At 42.9% G+C, this 15,920-nt stretch overlaps 1 protein-coding gene across 6 annotated transcripts in view; it reads left to right on the top strand.

Annotated features, from left to right (window-relative positions):
• The window catches only part of AMBRA1 (autophagy and beclin 1 regulator 1), a 168,835-nt gene that overhangs the window by 139,160 nt on the left and 13,755 nt on the right, over positions 1–15,920 (top strand). For all 6 annotated transcript variants that reach the window (XM_073604293.1, XM_073604291.1, XM_073604294.1 and 3 more), the window contains one exon: positions 4,011–4,150. In XM_073604293.1, the coding sequence (XP_073460394.1) occupies positions 4,011–4,150 (140 nt within the window). The remainder of the gene's footprint in view (positions 1–4,010; positions 4,151–15,920) is intronic.

Here is a 15,920-nt window from a genome sequence, read left to right as displayed (position 1 = left end):
GTGGTTAAAGAAATAAACCTGGGACAATGTGCATATATTGCAAAGATGTATTACATGTTTTCTTTTAGCTCAGAACACTTTAATATAATAACAGAACTATGGAAGATTTAATTTCCTTTTTAACAGTGCAGGAGCTTGGAGAAATCAGCTGCCAATCTGATGGAAGGCTTATTAGGGTTTTTTTTCCTGCAATTGTGCTAGTGGCATTGTACATGCATGGAATAACCTATAGGAGGGGGGACCATGGCACTTTGGGGTTAAGCCACTTATTGACATTAGGACATTTAATACATCTGCTTCCACCCACTTGCTCCAGACTTCAGTATCCCTGTGCCGCTATCGATTCTTCTTCATGAAGTCTTAATGGCTTATCTATCAGTGGCACATTGCGTGCAAACACCCCCCCACCCCCACCCCCCCATCGTACAGCAGATAAGGCCGGACTAGTGAGACGTCACATTGGATGTAGTATTCCACATGTGTCCTCATCCCACCAGATAGAGATTATCAGCCTGTCCAATCCCTATTCTACACTACAGCCAAAAATGGTCATGGCAGCTGCAGTTATAGGAAATCTCCACACTTATTTCCTAGATGAACAAAACATGTATTCCATGCGTTGATTTTATTTTCACGTGCTGTCTAAAAATTGACCATACTATTATAATTCTGAATCCTTTTATGGTTTTGTGTCTGAAATTTTGTGTTGTGGGTAAAGTTGTTGTTGTTGTGTTGTTGTTGTTGTTATTATTATTATTCAGGATTTATATAGCATCGACAGTTTGCGCATCACTTTACAACATGAGGGCAGACAGTACAGTTGCAATACAATGCAACACGGGGTGAATCAGAGGGCCCTGCTCGTTAGAACTTACAAGGAGGGAGGGTCAAGTTCTACAAAAGGGTAATAGCTGTGGGGGATGGGCTAATGGAGAAAATAGTGCAGTTGTTAGATCGAGGCAGGATAGGCTTCTCTGAAGAGGAAAGTTTTCAGGGATCGCCTAAAAGTGGATAATTTTGGAGACAGTCTGACGGATTGGGGTAGGGAATTCCAGAGGATGGGCGAGGCTCGGGAGAAGTCCTGGAGGCGGATACGGGAGGAGGTGATGAGGGAGCTAGAGAGCAGGAGGTCTTGGGAGGAACGAAGAGGGTTATTAGGTTGGTATTTTTAGACTAGGCTAGTGATGTAGCTGGGGGAAAAGTTAAAAATGAAGGGGGAGGGGGGCCTTCAGTTTTTTTGTTTTTTTGTTTTTGTTTTTTGTTTTTTTTTGTTTTGTTTTTTAAACACCTTTCCTCTGAGGCTGCTGTAGGTTGTAGTATTTGTCAAGATGATTTCAAGCTGACAATCTGTTTTGTACATTGAAAGTGCTTGTAAACTTTTCCTTTTTGAAAAAAAATAAACATGTTATATTCACCTGCTCTGTGCAGTGGTTTTGGGCATAGCCCCCATCCTCCTCTTCTGTGGTCCCCCGCTTGCCCTCCTGGTTCCGCTAACTCCACCCCCAGTGGTGCCTCCATAGCAAGCCGCTTGCTATGAGGGCACTCGTGCATGCTTGATCCCAAGCTTGCTCTGTTTCCGTAAGTCACACAGAGCATGGCTGGACCCCCACCCCCTGCTCCCTCCTTACTGGCTGTGATTGACAGCAGCAGGAGCCAATGGCTTCCCCTGGTTTGTCTAAACCAGTGAGGAGAGAGAGAGCCAAAGTAGTCTTGTGCACATCGCTGGATTGGGATTGACATGAAATTTTATAGACTTCTTTTAGTGGTTCCAAATTAATAACTACTCCAGTGGGGAACACACAAAAGATATACTCAGCATCTTTCCAAATAACTGTTCTGCTTTATTATGACACAATTGAAGGTTTTTATACACATGATTACGTAGGTATCACATTAATATTACAATTGTAAGTTTATGGTAACAAGGGGCGTAACATAGGCAGACTAATTCTAATCAGGACTCAAAAGAATGCAAACGTGTAATGAAAACTTTATTAGCGCTGTTTGCACAGTGAGGGCAGAGTGCAATACATACAAAATAGAATACAATTATATACAGAACTTACAAGTTTCCTTTACAAGTTCAGGTAAGTACAGTGAGGTTAAAGTATTTGATCCCCTGACGATTTTGTATGTTTGCCCACTGACAAATGATCAGTCTATAATTTTAATGGTAGATTTATTTTAACAGCGAGACACAGAATAACAGCAAAAATATCCAGAAAAAACGCATTTCAAAAAAGTTATAGATTGATTTGCACGTTAATGAGTGAAAAGTATTTGATCCCCTCTCAATCAACAAGATTTCTGGCTCCCAGGTGTTTTCCACACAGGTAACGAGCTGAGATTAGGAGCTCTCTTAAAAGGGAGTGCTCCTAATCTTAGCTTGTTACCTGTATAAAAGACACCTCTCCACAGCACTCAATCAGATTCCAATCTCTCCACCTTGGCCAAGACCAAAGAATTGTCCGAGGATGTCAGGGACAGGATTGTAGACCTACACAAGGATGGAATGGGCTACAAGACGAGCAGCTTGGTGAGAGGGTGACAATAGTTGGTGCAATTATTCGCAAATGGAAGAAACACAAAATAACTGTCAATCTCCCTCGGTCTGGGGCTCCATGCAAGATCTCACCTCATGGAGTTTGTGATAGGAGAACGGTGAGGAATCAGCCCAGAACTACACGGGAGAATCTTGTCAATGATCTCAAGGCAGCTGGGACCATAGTCACCAGGAAAACAATTGATAACCCACCACGCCGTGAAGGACTGAAATCCTGCAGCGCCTGCAAGGTGCTTTTCACGTCACAGGGCTCTGAAGGTATGCATTGTATGCCGTTCCTTCAGAGCGCATGCGCTTCTGAAGCCACTGTAGGCTTCACAAGTAAATATCCTCTAAACATTGCACGTTTAGGAGATATTTACCGTACCTATAGGTAGGCCTTACCATAGGCTTGCCTATAGGTGAAAATGGTCCATGGGAGTTTACTCCCACTTTAATTCAGAGAATGCATTCAGGTAAAAAAAACTTTAGGCTTTAGAACTACAGCTCCCTGCAAAAGAAGATGGACAGTACTTCTCTGGTGGGCAGTGATTCCTGTTTTCACCCTCCTTTAAGAGCTATGATAGCAGTATTGGCCTAGAGGTGGCGGGACCAGGCATCTGACACACTTGGAAGTTTTGTTAAGTTGTTCTTCTGCCACCTTAGGAGCGCAAAGCTAGGAGTGTCTGCCCACCAGAAAGGGTACTTATTATTCACCTTTTGCAAGAAACTTTGTTGGACCTTTCTTTAAAGCAGATCTTTAGGTACAAAAACTTTATTTAAAATATCTTCAATGTCCACAAAGGTTATAAATCCACTTTTGTGTGCACCAAATGTGTTTTTGTTAACCCAGTTATTACCTTGTAAAGTACAGCAAGCAGGGCTGTGGGAGGGCTCTATCCAGGTCCACCCTCTACAGGCTGCATGTAGAAACTACAGGAGGGGGTGGAGACCAGACCAGTCACCCTGAAAAAGGAGAGAGAGCAGCAGTGACTGGCCTTTATTTACAGGAAGCTCCTGCATCGGTTAGAAGTGCAAAAGAGTGTTTTTTTGGGGTTTTTTTTTGCAAAGGACACAAAGACTCAAGAATGCAGATGCCTTTTGTATTTAGTCAATATTTGCTTATCCCAGAGTTTAGCCTTAGTGTATCCTGTATGTGCATATCATGCCTGGCAACCAATAAATTTAAAAAAGGGGGGAAAAAAAGTCAAAAGGACATTATAGAAGAGATTCAAGAGGATTGAATATACAAGGTAAATATTGGTTGCCTGTAGCATATTGTTGTATGCCAGCTGTCATTTTGTTCACACACTGGAAACATGACGTCTGGAATATGGTAGCTGTCAGCTGCTCATGCACTTTTCTTTTCCCCAGGCCTGGAGAATGTAAACCTGATGTAGCTTACATCTTAGTGGTGATGTAGAACCTTTGCTGATTTTTTTTTTTTTCTTCTTTTCTTGACTTTTAGCGTGTCTTTAACGTGTTGTACCCAATGCCTGCCGACCAAAGGCGTCACGTCAGCATCAACTCGGCTCGGTGGTTGCCGGAGCCTGGACTGGGATTAGCGTATGGTACCAATAAGGGAGACCTGGTGATCTGCCGACCAGAGTAAGTATAAGATATATTTTCTGACTAAACCCAGCTGTACAGGATTGACATTTTTCCCAAAATCACAGACGAAAGTCTCGCTCAAATTCTATTTTTCAATTTGTAAGAGAAGCTCATACAAACTGCTCATTTTTTGCTGGACTTGTTAAAGCAGAACTAAACCCTCCTATCTCTTTCAGCCAAGGAAGCTGCCTTCCGAGCCTCTGTTTTATTTGCAACTGCCATGGTACTGTACATGTGATCGGTTATGACTCCAGCCATTTCATGGTTTGACAGGTTTGTTGAGAGCCCAACCAATGAGAGTTAGCATTCCCGTGAATGTAACAGTTGTTTTTTAAACTATAGGTTTAGTTCCACTTTACAAGAGTCAAAAATAGTTCTCTGAATATAAGAAGTGTAGTACATTTCATTGCAGACTCTTACTTCCTGCTATTTAACAGAAATTCACATATAAAAGCAGAGTTCTACTCAAAAGTGGAACTTCTGCTTATCCGTCTCATCCGCCTCATTTGGCACCTTTCAGGGGGAAGGGGTCTTTGACAGGTACCGTTCCCCACTTCCGAAAACCGTCTCCCGGAAGTTCAGCCCCCTATTCCTTCCCCCGCAGCCAGACCAATTAGAAAACGCAGCGCGCTTCGTGTATGCGCAGTAGGGAAACGGTTGTAAAGCCGAAAGATTTACCCTTACCAGGAATGGCGGTGGCTGCAACCAATAGCCGATCCGAAGATCGGCTGCGGTGCCAACATCGCGGGCTCCCTGTACAGGCGAGTGACCATATGTTAAAAGTCAGCAGCTGCAGTATTTGTAACTATTGACTTTCAATTTTTCGTTGGGGGGGGGGGGGGGCTGGACCTCCTCTTTAAGTTACTTCCTTTCTTCCTGTATGTCGAGTGTCTGTCATAGTCACATGATGAGTTCCAGTACGGAAAAATCAGATAATCACATGAACAGGAAATTACATTTCTGGGGAAGTTCTTTATGCAGTATACAAATCATCTCCAAATGCCATGTTTACAAGGGCAACAGTTAAAGCTGAACTAAACCTGACGTTTTAACGGTTTCCCAAAACATTTGAATTCAAGACATGTGACTATGACAGACACTCTAAGTACAGGAGGAAGGAACTTAATATGTGAATTTCCGTTAAACAGCAGGAAGTAAGAGACTGCAATCAAATGTGCTAAAATTCTTAAAATTTGTAAAACCAACATTCAGAGGACTATTTTTACATCTCTTAAAGTGGAACTAAACCCATATTTTCAAAAAAGCAGTTGCATGCCGGGAATGCTGTCATTCGCTTTTGCCCTCAACTGAACTGTCAAGCCCCTTAGATGGCTGGTGTCATAACAGAGCAATATGTGCAGCACCATGGCAACTGCAGATCAAAGGCTAAGATGGCAGCTTCCTTTGCTGTAATGTATAGAAGGGTTTAGTTCCGCTTTTAATTAGCCAGTTTTATAATATTTGTTGGCTTTTAGGTAATGACAAGGTGGTGGATCAAGGGTGCAGTGCGCTCCTGCAGACACGGTCTACAGCTCTTCCTGTACTTCGCATGGGCTGTCACATTCAGAGCTGTAGGAAGTGTCATTCGACTATGAGGGCGCTCATCAGTGACATTTGCAGTACATTTTTAAAACTACAACCCATCTGCCGCAGTGGCAGTATAGCTGTGTCCCCTTTGCAGATGTCTTTGAAGCAAAATCTTTAAGCGAATATAATGTGCCTATAATGTGGCTCTCGTGCCTTGCAAGGTCTTCCTGGAGCCACTGTGACGCGTTCCCTCCTGGCTCGGACTACTGAAAGTTCTGAGAATAGCCACAAGGAGGAAAAATATAAAAAGGGGGAAAAATTATTTGACAAGAAATCTTTACAATATTGGTTATGTGGTGATACTAACTTTTAAATTGCAAAATACCAATTATTCATGTTCACTTTTTATCAAAAATTGTCATTTCCTAAAGAGACCCTGTCATCACATAATTTTGTATTCCTCCTTATTGAAGTTATAACTGCCCCAGATTTTATAGGAATGCCACACTTTCTGGAGTGTCAATTTTTGATAGCACTCATATCCCAACCCCCACCCTCCATACCCTGGTTTTTAGGTCACGTTGCCATAAAAAAAAAAAACATTAAAAATAAGGTGGTTCCCACTTATATAATAACCATATAACAAATGTCTCTTATTATAAATTGATTAAGTGACTATTAGATGTCCAAATCTGTAAATGTGATAAATGTCCCACACCGTGCAAATAATTGGCGTTTTTTAAACTTCCGCATTTTGCTCCCCAAATGCGCACTCACCTCAAATATGACTCCCTTAAAGAGGAACTTCAGTCTGCTCACATAATTTGTAATAAAAACATCTTTGCCATTCTGAAGCTTCCCTCCAACCACTTTGCTCATTATTTTATATATACTGTGATTCTGTACTTGCCAAATATGCTGCAGAAATCTCCCTCCACTGAGTCTGGCTGCATCCATTTTAACTGTGGGCAGCTGAAGCTGCTGCCTGTTCACTTCCTAGATTTACAGACACACACACACAGAGGCACACCTCCAGCTCTGCATCTCTCATTGGCCCTCTTATGGCTCATCTCCCTCCCTTCCTGACAAACTCCCACAAGAGGGAGAGCTGTGCATGGTGTCATAATCCTAGGCTTTTTACCAGGCAAGAAACAGGAAGCTGGCTGTATAAGGTATTTACTGGCAAAAAAAAATGTTTTACTATCCAAAGTTAAAACAACAAAAGCAGAAGATAAAAAAAAGAAATTATCTAGGGAAATGGTCTCAACACCTGCACAATCTCATGAGAAAATGATACTTGAATTACCGTATAAGTCGACCCGGATATAAGCCGAGGCACCTAATTTTACCACCAAAAAAATGGGAACACGTATTGACTCGAGTATAAGCCTAGGGTGAGAAATGCAGTAGCTACTGTAAGTGGGAAAAGAGGGTCAACAATGGCCATCTTCACTGTGCCCATCTGCATGCCTCACTGTGCCCATCTGCATGCCTCATTAATCTGATCTCCGACACTGTGACATGCAGTCTAGTCGGCAGCCGTCCAGTGTAACAAAGCCCTTCTCCTCTGTGACTGAACATTGATTTAGGTTCCCAGCAGTGAGTCAGTGTTCCGCCTATCATGGACGAGGAGAAGGCGGGGCTTTGTAACACTGGACGGCCGCCAACTAGACTGCGTGTCACAGCGCTGGGAGATCAGGCGCATGAGGCTGCAGATGTACACAGTGACTCGAGTATAAGCTGAAAAAAAATGTGCTGAAAAACTCGGCGTATACTCGAGTATATACAGTACTTGCATCATTGGCCAATATAAGATATATCTGGCCACCCTAACAGCGAACCAATCAAAGCTGGACTTTTGGAAGAATCTGAGTATTCAGTCTTGAATGATTATGAAGGTTTTCTTATGAATGTTTTATACTTGCCCTATGCTAAGGTTCACTTAAATTGACTCTGACTTAATATGAGATGATGATCGCACTTGAAGAGATGAATCTTGTTTTAACAGGTTTTCATTCCAAATGTTTGTCTGACATTCAATAGACGGCAGTTATAAAACTGTCATGAGCTGAAGAAAATGCTCATAGCTCAGAAATTGCCTGCTTTTCATCCTGCATTTTCTCTTGCTCCTCCATAGTGGATTATAAGGGAAATCTACTTCTGTCTTTCATGCTCACCCTCTGTTAAGCCCTTGTACAGTCGCTAGTTTTTGTGCCTGGCCAGCAGCTGCTTCCCCGGGGGCATCAAACTGCCACCCCGGGAGCCGCACCGTATGCACATGGCTGCTAATGAGCTGTGCGTGTCATTTTAATGTTATGAAGTTTGGCGTAATTCGTTCTAAATCAGGTTTCATCTTTTTTAGCACCATTAGTTTATCGCTTCCTGCGGTTTATTGATTTAAAGGATCAATATCCCTGATTAACAAGAACCTTTCACATACATTGTTGTGTTCCCCCATGCCGCTTCCAGTGAAGCCTGTCACCTAGCAGAGGGAAGAGAAGCAATGAGGATGTATGGTGACATTAAGTAGGCAGGTGGATGAGGGCACAGTGCTCTACCGTGTTCATTATTTGATAACGGCTTTCCGGTCTATAGGTGTTTATTTAAAACCGAAACGTCGCATCCAAAAGCGCTTTTTTTAATTTCACGTAGGCACCAATAGAGTACCCCTAGGTTTCTGAGGCTGCTGTTAGATCTGCGATCTTCATGTCAACACTCCTCCGCTGACTTTGACAGCCTATAGCAGCTGTCTGCTCCCTCCATTCATGTCTGCCAGGGGCGTATGTATGTTCCTGCAGAACGTAGCAGATTTCCACGTCAGCAAACCAAATGTGCAACTGTGTATTGTCTATTAAATACATACGATGATGTTTGTGTGTAGTTGGTACAGCAGCAAACAATCGGCCTGAACGTAACACATTTGGAAGGAGCAGAAAAAAAGCAAGATGACCTGGCAAGTTTAGACAATGGTCTTTTGGTTTTGTGTGTGTTTGTCCTTTAATAAAATTGTCACATCTCCTCAGTATAAAGCCAAAAATGTCATATATTACAGCTTACTAGTTCTTGGTGTGGTGGCTGTGTTCAGTTTATTTCTTTCAAGCTTTTTTGCTTTATTTTTACTTGGTAATCCTGCTGATGGCAGACTTCCTGTGCCTGGGTGGCTGTTACTTCTCCACTGTATCTATGAAGGGGAGCTATGGTTGTCACTGTAGGCATCTCCTGATATGGACTACAAGCATGTCTCTATTATATGGTGGGGCAGGGCAATCGGTAATTAAGAGGATAGCTAGGAAGGAAGATGCACTATATTACCAAAAGTATTGGGAAGCCTCTGTTTACATGCACATGAACTTTAATGGCGTCTTAGTCCGTTGGGTTCAATATTAAGTTGGCCCACCCTTTTCAGCTATAACGGCTTTAACTCTTATGGGAAGGCTGTCCACAAGGTTTTGACACGTGTAGACCATTCTTCCAAAAGTGCATTTGTAAGGTCAGGCACTGATGAGAAGTCCTGGCTCGCAGTGTCCACTCTAATTCATCCCAAAGGTGTTCTATTGGGTTGAGGTCAGGACCATCAAGTTCCTCTACCCCAAACTCGCTCACCCATTGATTTTGACAGCCATGCAGTGTCCTTGTCGCTTTCTGTGAGCTGCATAGAATAATACTCTATATTACCAAAGAGTATTGTGACGTCTGCTTTTACACGCACATTAACTTTAATGGCATCCCAGTCTTGGTCCGTAGGGTTCAATATTGAGTTGGCCCACCTTTGCAGATATAACAACTTCAACTCTTCTGGGAAGGCTGTCCACAAGGTTTAGGAGTGTGTCTATGGGATTGTTTAACCATTCTTACAGAAGCGCATTTGTGAGGTCAGGCACTGATGGCGAGAAGGCCTGGCTCGCAGTCTGCTCTCTAATTCATCCTAAAGGTGTTCTATCAGGTTGAGGTCAGGACTCTGTGCAGGCCAGTCAAGTTCCTCCGCCCCAAACTTGCTCATACATGTCTTTATGGACCTTGCCCAGTGACCGTTCAAAGAACCAAGCCTGAAAGTTTCGGTTTCAGGTATCGGTGCATTTGCATGAGTACCAATACTTGTGCAAATACTCGGTATCAGCACCAATACTAGTATCGGTCCAACCCTAGAATGCACCTACTTGTCTTATGCCAGATAACCTTTGCCTACTAAAAGCTTAGTTGAAGCTTAGTTATGCAGGTCTAGGGCCTGTGCCGGCAGACTTTGGACTTGTGTCGATGGCATCAATTTGAGATCCTTCTAAGGTTTTATTTAGAATTCTTTGCAAGGTGCAGTTGAGCTCCACTTAACCTGCATCAAGATGTTTTTTTGCATTCCTGTAGACTTGTATGGGAGTGCAATATCTGAAGTGAAAAGAAGCTTGTCAACTAAGGCCCTCTCTCAATGTTTGTTTCAGCAATGCAGTGTAAGCACCAGCAGATTTGATGTGTATTGTATTTGCACCCTTTAAAGCTGAACTCCAGGCTAAACAAGTATTGTCTGATTATAAGAAGCTTGCGTATTCGTTCTTGAATCTTGGTGTCCTTTGTGTATTTCTTTCAGACCTGTGCAGTAATCCATCATAAAACAACTCCTGCACTTTGCCTCTATGCAGAAGCTTCCTGTAATGAAGACCGGTCGCTGCTGCTCTCGCTTTGTGCAAGGTGACTGGTCTTGTATCCGCCCCTTCCTATAGTTTTCTACAAAGAGAGCCTGAAGAGGGTGGGCCTACTGGGTCCCCAACCACAGCTCTACAGGCTATGTGCAGCACAGTGATAGTGTCACCACCACGTTTATAAGGTAATAACGGACTTTGCGCAAAGGCATTTGATGAACACAAAAAGGATTTATATTCTTTGTAGCTATTGAGTAACCTATTTATATACCATTTTTTGTGCCTGGAGTTCAGCTTTAAATACAAATTGTGGACCATGAGGGGGTTCCTAATCCTGATCTAGCTATTGGTCTCTGCATGTAGATAAAAAAGCAAGCTCATCTTACTAACGTTATCTTATGCGATATTTAAGATCTATTTTTTTTTTTTTTTTTTTTCGTTTTTATTTGAAACTATTTCTTCGCTTCTCGTTAATGGTTTTCTAGAACATCTTGTGGTTACGGGTCAAAAGAAGGGGGAACTGTTGTGCAGACATAAAAGCATTTGGCAGATCTTTAAATATATAGAATTATCAGTGGTCTTAGATGGCTCTTAAACCAGAACTAAACTCTCCAGTTCATTTAAGCCATAGAAGCTGGCAGCTTGGCCTCTGCTTGATCTGCAGTTGTGATGGTGTCGCACATATGATGAGCGATGACACCATCCATCTGATGGCTTGACAGTTCAGTTGAGGGCACTAGCAACTGTGACAGTTATCATTCACGGCATGCCTTGATTGTAATGGTTATTGGAAGCCATTAATTTGATGGGTTTAGTTCTGCTTGACATTGGTAAGAGATACAGGACACACACCAGCCATAGCTTTGACTACTGACAGGTAAGTGAATAACATTGATTATCTCCTTACAATGCCACCTGAAAGTGGGTGGGATATATTAGGCAGCAAGTAAACATGTCCATGAGGTTAATATGTTGAAAGCAGAATAGATGGGCATTGCAGATTGTTGTGTATGGGGCTGCATAGCAGTATACTGGTCAGGGTGCCCATGCTGATCTGTGTTCACAGCCCAAAGTGCCTACATTGTGCAAGTGAGCATTAGAACTGGACCACGGAGCAATGGAAGAAGGTGGCCTGGTCTGATGAATGTTTCCTTTTACATCATGTGGATGGTCTGGGTGTGTGTCACGTACCTGGAGAGGAGATGGCACCAAGATGCACTGTGTGAAGAAGGCAAGCCAGTGGAGGCTGTGTGATGCTTTGGGCAATGTTCAACTGGGAAACCTTGGGTCTTGCCATTCATTTGGATGTTACTTTGACACGTACCACCTACCTAAACATTGATGCCAACTAAGTACACCCCTTCATGGAAACTGTATTCCCTGATGGCATTGGCCTCTCAGTGGCAAGGATAATGCGCTCTGCACATTCTGCAAAAATTGATTAAGAATAGTTTAAGGAACAGGACGAGTTTGAGGGGTTTATTTGGCCTGCAAATTCTCCAGATCTCATTCCAATCGAGCATCTGTGGGATGTGCTTGAAAAATGAATCTGATCAATGGAGGTCCCCCACCTCACAACTTTACAGAACTTCAAGGATCTGCTACTGACAGCTTAGTGCCAGATACTACAGAATACCTTCAAAGGTATAGTGGAGTCCATGCTTCAATGGATTAGTGTTTTGTCATCAAAAGGGAACCTACTCAATATTGAGTGGGTGGTGTGTGTGTCTGTCTCTGTCTCTGTCTCTGTCTCTGTCTCTCTCTCTCTCTCTCTCTCTCTCTCTCTCTCTCTCTCTCTCTGTCTCTGTCTCTGTCTCTGTCTCTGTCTCTGTCTCTGTCTCTGTCTCTGTCTCTGTCTCTGTCTCTGTCTCTGTCTCTGTCTCTGTCTCTGTCTCTGTCTCTGTCTCTGTCTCTGTCTCTGTCTCTGTCTCTGTCTCTGTCTCTGTCTCTGTCTCTGTCTCTGTCTCTGTCTCTGTCTCTGTCTCTGTCTCTGTCTCTCTCTCTCTCTCTCTCTCTGTCTGTCTGTCTGTCTGTCTGTATTGGGACGCTTGCCTTTACACGCACATAAAGGTGAATGGCATCCCAGTCTTAGTCTGTAGGGTTCAATATTGAGTTGGCCCACCCTTTGCAGCTATAACAGCTTCACCTCTTCTGGGAAGGCTGTCCACAAGGCTTAGGAGTGTGTCTATGGGAATGTTTGACCATTCTTCCAGAAGTGAGGTCAGGCACTGATCTGGACGAGAAGGCCTGGCTCTGAGTCTCCACTCTAATTCATCCCAAAGGTGTTCCATCGGGTTGAGGTCAGGACTCTGTGCAGGCCAGTCAAGTTCCTCCACCCCAAACTCGCACGTCCATGTCTTTATGTGCCTGACCTCACACATGCGCTTCTGGAAGAATGATCAAACATTCCATTAAAGTTCATATGCGTGTAAAGGCAGGCATCCCAATACTTTTGGCAATAGATGGATTGAAATTCGATGGGGAGGTTGTTATCGAGGCAATCCAGGACTCGGCAGTCTTAAGCCGGCCATAGACATCAGAGTTCAAATCTCGGCCGTCAATCATATCAATCAATAAATCAATCAATATATTAACTTTGGTACTTCCAACCTGTCTGGGTTTTTTTTTTTTTTTTTCATTCCATCACTGCCGGCGGCTATAGCTGCCATTAGTGATCATATTCTGATGGCTAGAAACCTCCCACTGTCAGGATACAATAGCGCAGGGCTTCCTCCAACACTGAATGTGTTGATGGGTAAATCGAGCGAATTTCTTTCCTTCAACCCATGGTTAAAAAAAGGAGATTGCTTAATGTATGGCCAGCCTAAAGCTGGCCATAGACGGAGTGATTTTCTTTCTTGCAACCACGGGGGAAACCGTCCCCGCAGGAAGGACACAGCGCTTACTGCTAGCGGCTATAATAGCTGCTAGCAATACTCGCATGTAAAATCTTCCGACAGGCTGAATGTACCCATGTTGATCGATCAACTTTGGTACATTCGGCCTGCCCATAGATGGTTTGAATCTGTTGACCATTCAATGGATTTAGCTCGGAGAAGATCGCCCTGACTTACACTGAGCAAGGCGAAAAAGTGGGAATCCGGCGACCAATGTGTTTGTTTTTTTTTTTTTTTTAGGTCGAGACATTTTGCTAATCCCAAAATAATACTCAGTTTGGGTGTAATATTTCCACCTCTGTCTGTTTTCGTACTGAAGAATAACTTTAAAAATGTGATGCTGGCTGTTTCCATCTTGCTTGTGGTCATGTGAAGCCCACAAGCATTGATTTCCTGGATGCGGTGAATGCTGTTCATTCACAGCTTGTTCACGTGCATGATCATTGTTCCTGCACTGAATCTTGGGAAGCCTGACTCTAAGCTCCCAGGAGACAGTGCGGCATCGGGGAAAGGCAATAAACACGCCTACTCCCATGGGAGGAGAGACAGGAAGTGCCACAATAAAGTGCAATATAAAGGTAATTACAGCGATAAAAAAAATTTTCCTGCGGCATTTGAACATCTATGCAATTAACTGAAGGGGGTAAGATTAAGTTAAAAATTTGAGTGGAACCCCGCTTTAATAAAATTCGCTAGGGCTGGCTGTCTAATTGTATCCTGATCAGATGACGAAGACAAAGGCTTGCCAATAGTCACAACAGTCATTGGCATCAGAGGCGTTGCCTGGCAACCGCTGGAAATATGCTTTGTTCAAAAGGATAAAGTTTGAGAAGGAGGCTGTGCCGATCAAAACAATTCATTATTGTAGGGAACGTACAGCTATTTTCAGAGCTTGTGGCTGGTTTCTGCAGCACCACGGAGGTCACAGCGTCATGCTTAAAGCTATTGTTGAGGCTGTGTGGCCGGTACAAAGCCGTTCATTATGTCTGATGCGCACACACACAGGGAACACGGGTGTTTGGTTTTGTAATTTTAATATTCACGTGAATATGGATTATCAGCTTGCTTTTAGTATTTTAAGTAATGGTATGTAAAGGCAGTTAAAAGGATTTTTTGTTTTACCTGTGGATTTAGAAGGGGCCAGAACGTGTCCCTAATTCAGCCGCTCAATGTGATGTTCAGTAGGACATTGGGCCGTTAAGAGTTAGTATTTTGGATAGATAATATGTGCCCCCAGCTTCAAATGCGTTAGCCAGCAAGTCAGAACATTGCCACACGCAATACTGCATTGTGCAAGAAATTGCAAGATTTATTCCCACCAATTATTCTAAGGCAGCATCTGGCTATCTATGGTTGGTTGTATCAATTTTCTTGAACTGTTACAGTACAAAAATAAGGGTGCAGAATTTCATGTTTACCACTTTTAACCCTTAAAGCTGAACTCCAGGCACAGAAATGTTCAGTTAAATATATTCCTCAACAGCCACTGATATGAAACCACATTGTATGCACCAATGGCCTTTACAAACCCAGTTATCTTGTAAAAGTAGTAATGACATCACCTTTCTGTACTTGTGTAGAGAGCAGAGCTGTGGGTGGGGCCAAAGAGGCTCCACCTGCTACAGGTTGCCTGCAGAAAACTACAGGAGGGGGCGGAGACAAGACCAGTCACCCTGCATAAAGAGGGAGAGCAGCAGTGACCGGTCTTTATTACAGAGGCAAACTTTTACACTGGATTACTGCACAGATCTGAAAGAAATACACACAACACCAAGATTCAAGGAAGGATACACATGCCTTTTGTATTTAGACAATATTTGCTTATCCCAGAGTTCAGTTTTAAAGTGTATGAAAAGGCCCCCTTTCTTTTTTTTTTTTTTTTTTTTGTTAAGTCTTGGGTATAATATGGGAAGGTGTGAACCCCCCTTCCCCATGCTAGGGAGATTCAGCTCGGTGTTTCTTCTGCTAATTATTGACACCGAGGCAGAAAGTGTTTAGGTCCAACATTTTAGTTTTGTCTCTCCAACAAGTGAGGGAAATCCTTCAACTTCAACCTGTTTTATGGCATCTCTCTAAGATGGGAATCCTGTTTCCTTCAGAGAGATTTCCTCTAATTTCCCTTTTAGGTCTCCAAGGCAGGAAGTGAAGGGAAATTCTTCAAGCAGGACACAAGTAACAACACAAACTAAGTATTTTGTCTATTCCTTACCCTTAGCAGATAAAACATGGAAACTGTGCAGAACAAACTCTTCCACAAAAATATGAAATTGCGGATATACATAGAATCTAGATCCGCAAACAAATCATACATGTGTTCTATAAGTGCATAATTTGTGAGTCCAATCATCAAATTTAATAATGATGTTGCAGAGCCCTTCCACCAAATCCGTACTCCGCCACCTACTGACAAAATCCTACTCACTGGATTTAAAGTGTTACTAAACCCAGGACCTCGCTTCCAGTATATCTGGTCTCCCACAGTACACAGAACATGGAAATGCAATTATTTTAGTAAATATAAACTGCTAAATACCTTTTCTCATCAGCAGTATATAGCAGTCTTATTACTTTTATCAGTGTCTGGTTAAAGCTTACAGGAGAAGTTTTCATTCTCCTCTGACTGTCCTATGCGGTTGCATGACCCTTGACGTTTTGTCTGGACAGTGCTGATTGGCCATGTGCCAATCACATGCACCAACCCAAGAAGAAAAA

This window comes from Aquarana catesbeiana, linkage group LG11, assembly GCF_042186555.1.
Source record: "Aquarana catesbeiana isolate 2022-GZ linkage group LG11, ASM4218655v1, whole genome shotgun sequence".
NCBI lineage: Eukaryota > Metazoa > Chordata > Amphibia > Anura > Ranidae > Aquarana > Aquarana catesbeiana.
Note: the sequence above shows the minus strand (reverse complement) of the source record. Positions and strands in the feature narration are given on the sequence as shown.